Raw genomic sequence first — 6056 nt, 5'->3', positions numbered from 1 at the left:
TACGGAAACAGATACTATCGGAAACAAACACAGAGCGAATACAAAGCAGACACAGAAACAGAAGTGGGTGTTGACGGGAACTTAAAAACCCCTTGAATCATAGAGAAATACACACAAAAACAAACAAAATTAATGAATTATTAACATGGCTACAAAATAATATCATTATGTTAGCAACTTAGCGTAGTATTGTAATAATACTGGACAATTGCATAGAGGGTCAAGCTGACTACATGTGTGGTAGTAGTAATTGGGCCTCAAATGATCCGTTCTATTCATTGTTTCATTGTGCGTTGTTTGGTGTGGTTGGGCTAAAAAGCAGCCATAGGTCTATAGTCAAAATAGAAATTCTATATTCACAGAAACGGAACTTTCCGTTTCCATGTCTGTTCCATCGAAAAATACCATTTCGTTTTTGTTTCCGTTTCCGCGTAAAAAATTCTATTTCCACTTCTGTTTTACAAATTTCCGTTTCCGTTTCCATATTTCCCTTCCATTTCCACTTTTCCTTCGGAAAAACGTAAAGTTTCCACTCCATTTTCATCCCTAGTTACTAGTCTATATTATTATCTCTCTTATCTCTATAGTGGGGAGTTATGTGTGGTAACATGCAACACTTCATTTATTAGGCTATAGACTCATCTTGCCTTGATATGTGATATTACTGATACTAGCCACAATGGATAGTAACATAGAGTAGTAACATGTGTTACTACTCTATGTTACTACCTCTATAGTGGGGAGTAACATATGTGTGGTAACATGCAACACTTCATTTATTAGGCTATAGACACATCTTGGCTTGATATACGTGATGTTACTCGTACTAGTAGTAACTAGCTATGTTACCACATGCCTCTTTTTATTTATTTATTGCTTGCCACATCATCTATTTTATCTAGATATGTATGATGTTACTACCTATGTTACTCCCATTATGGGTAGTCTCATACTACTAGTAACTAGCTATGTTACCACATGCCTCTCTTTCTTCATTTATTGCTTGCAACATCATCTATTTTATCTATGTATGTGTGATATTACTATCTATGTTACTCTCATTATGGGTAGCCTAATGGTGACAGCATCGGCGGCTACAAGCGCAAAAAAATGACCTAATTAGTAAACAGTTGGATGCGTAAACAATAATTATGGCGTGCTTTTAAAATCTCCTACTAATAGAAGTTTGTGTTTCCTACACTTTCATCACGTCCAACAACGAAGCTCCACGATGGGTGTGCGCCTCAGCGACATGGTCATCTCACCATCCCATCTCAAACACTCGTTCGAGATCATCGTGAACAATTTCCTCCTCCTTGTCGCCACACCGGCCATGGCCCTCGTCCTTCTCCGTAAAGCCGCGCAGCTCGGACCCGACGAGATCCTCTCCGGCCTCCATGGCCTGCGGCAGGTTCATGTTTTGCTGGCAGTCTTTCTTCCATTCGCCTTGGCCACCCTCTACCTCATGAGTCGCTCTCGCAGCGTGTACTACTCTTGCTGCCGGCCTAACTCCAATTGCCGCGTCTCCATAGGCTCCGCCACCGAGAACGCTCGCTTTTCGCTCGATGATGGCGGTCACCAGTTCATGGCGCGCATGCTCAAGCGCTCGGGCCTCGGTGACCAGACTTACGTCCACCCTTCGTTGCACTACATTCCGCCGGGCTGCACCCTAAGTGAAGGCCGTGATGAAGCGGAGCAGGTCATCTTTGCGGCCGTCGATGACCTGCTCGCCAAGACGGGCATACGTCCTGAAGCGATCGACATACTCGTCACCAACTGCACCGCCTTCAACCCGACCCCAAGCTTGGCCGACATCGTCGTGAACAGGTACAAGCTCAGAGCCGACATCCGGAGCGTGCACATCTCCGGAATGGGGTGCAGCGCCGGGGTCATCTCCTTGGAGGTGGCGAGGAACCTCCTGCAGGCGGCACCGCGTGCCGCGCGCGCTCTCATGGTGTCCACGGAGTTTACCTCGCTCATCAACTACACGGGGAAGAACCGGGCGATGCTGCTGCCTGCCGCCCTGTTCCGCATGGGCGCGGCCGCGGTGCTGCTATCGACATCCAGGTCCAGGTCCCGGTTCCGGCTCCAGCACATCGTGCGGACGGTCACCGCCGCGCAAGACAGAGCATACCGGTGCGCGTACCAGGAGGAGGACGACGTGGGGGGAATGGGAATAAACCTCTCCAAGGAGCTCGTGGCCGTCGCCGGCGACGCGCTTCAGGCCAACATCGTTGCAATAGGGTCCGTCGTCCTCCCACCATCGGAGAAGCTGCTCTTTGCGCTCTCGTTCGTTGCACGTAAGGTTTTCAACAAGAAGATCAAGCTATATGTCCCCGATTTCCGCACGGCCTTCCAGCATTTTTGCATCCATTGTGGTGGTCGGGCGGTGATCGACGCGGTGCAAACTAGCTTACGCTTATCGGCTGAGAATATTGAGCCATCACGGATGACGCTTCACCGGTTCGGGAACACGTCCAGCAGTTCATTGTGGTACGAGCTTGCATACATCGAGGCCAAGAGACGGATGCGCAAGGGTGACCGGGTGTGGATGGTCGGGTTTGGTTCTGGGTTCAAGTGCAACAGCGCCGTGTGGCAGTGCATCACGTCGGCCAGCAACACAGATATTGGCACGCCGTGGGCTGATTCTATCCATATGTATCCGCTCAACATCTCGGAAGTGAGCTAAAATGTTTGTGCACGTACAAGTGTGACTCAATTCGTACAATAATACTCCCTTCGTTTTCTAAATATAAATCTTTTTAGAAATTTTTATAGGGATTATATATGAATGTATATAGATATATTTTAGAGTATAGATTCATCCATTTTACTCAACACGTATGTAGTCCATACTATAATCTCTAAAAAGACTTATATTTAGAAACGGAGCGAGTAATATTCATTTGTTCGTGCAACAATAAACAATACCTTCACGGGTTAATCTTGTTTTATTCTTCGTATATACCTGTATTTATGTTGGGGTAAAATATAGGAAAATAAATTATGTTCTTGGGCAAGTAGAGCAACATATAAAATATCTGTTATTATAGAGTTGTCCTTTTGTCTGACAAGGAATTGGACATGTGAGGGCTCAACTCTAAGACTTTTTTTTTGAAAAATAAACACCTTTATTAATTAGAAATAACGGTTACATCGTCTATTAGAGCTTGTATAATTTCGACACAAAGGCTCCTCAAACCATTTCCCTTGTCTCAGAAAATCTAGCTAACCTGGCAAGTTCATAAGCTACCTTGTTCGCTTCCCTATTACAATGCTCAAAACTAGTGAGAGGAAAATCATAGGCTAAAAAATAACAGTCATCAAAAACTGCCGCCGCTGCTCCTGCTGAACGTCCTCCATTCTTCATATGTGCGAGAGATAATGACTTCCATATTGTCAGAACTAATGACAAGGTAATTGCAACCCGCTTTATGTGCGAGAGATAATATGAATCATAGAGCCGAAACTTCTGCCCTCAGGACATCAGCACACCAATCGATCTTCTAGTTTACACCAACAATGATTTTTCCTTTATCATCTCTGAGTATAGTGATAGTTGTGCCTGTAAGTAGGTAATGATCAAAAGATGCATCCACATTAATCTTCACAAAACCCATCGTGAGCATCTTGAAAGCATTAACAAAGTTTGCCGCTCTAGCAAGAATGCCCTTAGAAGTGTGTTGAGCATCTTGAAACTTTCCTTTGTAGACCAGCCTACATCTATCCCACCATAAGTACCGGGCGGTAATAGCGATTAGTTCGCGGGCATTCTGGAAGCCCAATATAGCTAGATCATATTCTCTCATCAGAAGTAAAAATTCAAGGACTGCCTCTCCTGCACGATCAATACCACAAGCCTTGTTGATCACCTCATCCAACCCCAACTTATGCCAAACCTCCTTATCTTTCTGACAAAGAAACAACATATGTTTTGTATCCTCTGGCGCATTAGAACAGGATGGGCAGATGGGCATGACTTTCAGGTTTAAGCGTAACCTGTCAAGGTAGAGTGCCATGCAATATGCGCGAGATGAAAATTTTGACCTTTGTTGGACAGGATCATTTCCAAATCATACACGAAATAGGATTAACATTCATTCTTCCCATACCGTTAGTATATTGCAATTTCCTCCCATGCTGTTGATTCCATTCCGCCAAATAAGCTGATCGAACAGAGAACAACACATTCTTTGTGTGGCTCCAATAAATGAAATCTGACATATTATGCAGCGGAAGAGGAATGGCGAGGACTCTTTTAGCATGAATTGGCCACAACGTTTGTCTCACCCAATCTTCATCCCAAGAACTTGTGACTGGATCAATAAGATCTGAAACCCTAGACAAAAGATGCCCTCCTCTGGGAGTAATAATTTTCCAATTTGCATAGTTTTTCCATTATTATCTAGCTCAACTCTAAGACTTTTCCTAGTGTTTCACCTTTTGTCTTAATGAGGTGAAAGAGGATGAAAGTGTCTCTTCAAGTCGTCTCTAGACACAAGCGAGTACATGGAGACTTAAAACTAGGGTTTGGCTAAGGCACAATTGACTGAGACTGATGATGGTGTGCAACCCAGGCATGTTTCTCTGAAATTGTTGGTAAATTTTCTATGTTATGGGCTGGCCTTGTCCCCTATCGGGGTTTTGTCTTGCCTTTTCTCGAGTGCATTGTTGCCTTGTTGATGGATTTTTTCCTCTTGTACTTTGGTTGTACAACTGTATATATATTCGTGTACTCTGCTAACGAGCTACAACCTCGACCAGCAGGGCAACTTCCTTGTGTTCAAATTCTTGTTTTCTAGCCGGAAAAGAAAATTATGTATGCAATACTATGCTTGTAGTTGGATTGTAAATATGGGTATGCAACTTATGGTCATCTTTCATTGGAGGAAAAATAAAGGATTTGAACACAAGAAAATAAATTGAACCAAAAAAAAGTTGTTGCACACATATGACTGGCATGCAATTACATGTAACATATGGGTGCGCAACAATGAGTAAAAAAACAAACAAAAAAACAATAATAATACCCACACCTACGAGGCCACCCCACGCATCGAGCCCTTAGCATCGCCTAGTTGTGTCATGTTGTGCCGTTGCAGTTGCACACAGGATGCAGTACATGCAATTGCACATCGGGCCAGACGTGCTCGGGAAGTGGATCATCTAACATGAAGTATAGAAGTCACCTAAGCTACAGTGTAAACTAGTGTAAAACAGAGAAGAAAAGTACGGGTACTGTAACGAACACTGTATTAATCTACTGTAGCAGGTGCTGTGCACAGTTACTGTTGATATAAGTAAATTTAAAATTCATTATATTGCACCATAATTTTGTTTGTGTGTAATTTCTGTAAGTGTATACAGTAGATTTCTAATTTGCAAATTAATTCAAGTCATTATAGGCGTAATCATATGAAAGTGAAGGAAGGAAATTAATAAACTGTAGTTTAGGTGACTTCTCTCATGTTAAAGGATCCACTTCCACGTGCTGGTAGGTTGCTCGTTTGCAAAAAAAAGCCCCCTATTTGGAAAAGGAAAACAAACACAAAAAAAGTTTTGAAGCAAAAAATACAAAAGAAAACTACAAAAAAGATAAAATAAATAAATGATGAACACACCGCCCATGCACCTCCTAATTGCGCGCAAGTGGAGCGCTTGCAATGGACGTGCAGCTGAGGGGCATGTTTGAAAAAAAAACTATTTAGAAAAAAATCAAAGACAGACAATTAAAAATTAATTTAAGAATAGAAAATAAAAAACATATAAAAAGAGAAATGAGGGATACAACCCATGCAGTTCCATGTGGGGCGGATGTACAACTCGGCGACATGTTTTAGAAAACATCCCTATTTGGAAAAGAACAAAAAACCAAACCTAAAAATAAGAGCAAACATGTGTTCACCATTCGTTTGCTCAATAAAATAATATCACCAATTCGATTGAGAGGTTATTTCGTTCGCTCATTACCCTCCCAATTTCTACAACGAGTGTTGAACTTGCATTTTCTGGTATAAAGATCATTAAAAGGTTGTGCAATAAGATGGAAAATGACC

The 6056-nt window shown here is 42.6% G+C and overlaps 1 protein-coding gene across 1 annotated transcript; it reads left to right on the top strand.

Moving 5' to 3' along the window:
• The first annotated feature begins 1252 nt into the window (after positions 1–1252).
• On the top strand, positions 1253–2702 carry LOC119322278 (3-ketoacyl-CoA synthase 6-like). The gene has a single exon (XM_037595773.1). It carries the CDS (start codon positions 1253–1255, stop codon positions 2687–2689), a length of 1437 nt encoding a protein of 478 aa, XP_037451670.1. The 3' UTR covers positions 2690–2702.
• Positions 2703–6056: the final 3354 nt, after the last annotated feature.

This window comes from Triticum dicoccoides, chromosome 6B (assembly GCF_002162155.2).
Source record: "Triticum dicoccoides isolate Atlit2015 ecotype Zavitan chromosome 6B, WEW_v2.0, whole genome shotgun sequence".
Lineage (NCBI taxonomy): Eukaryota > Viridiplantae > Streptophyta > Magnoliopsida > Poales > Poaceae > Triticum > Triticum dicoccoides.
Note: the sequence above shows the minus strand (reverse complement) of the source record. Positions and strands in the feature narration are given on the sequence as shown.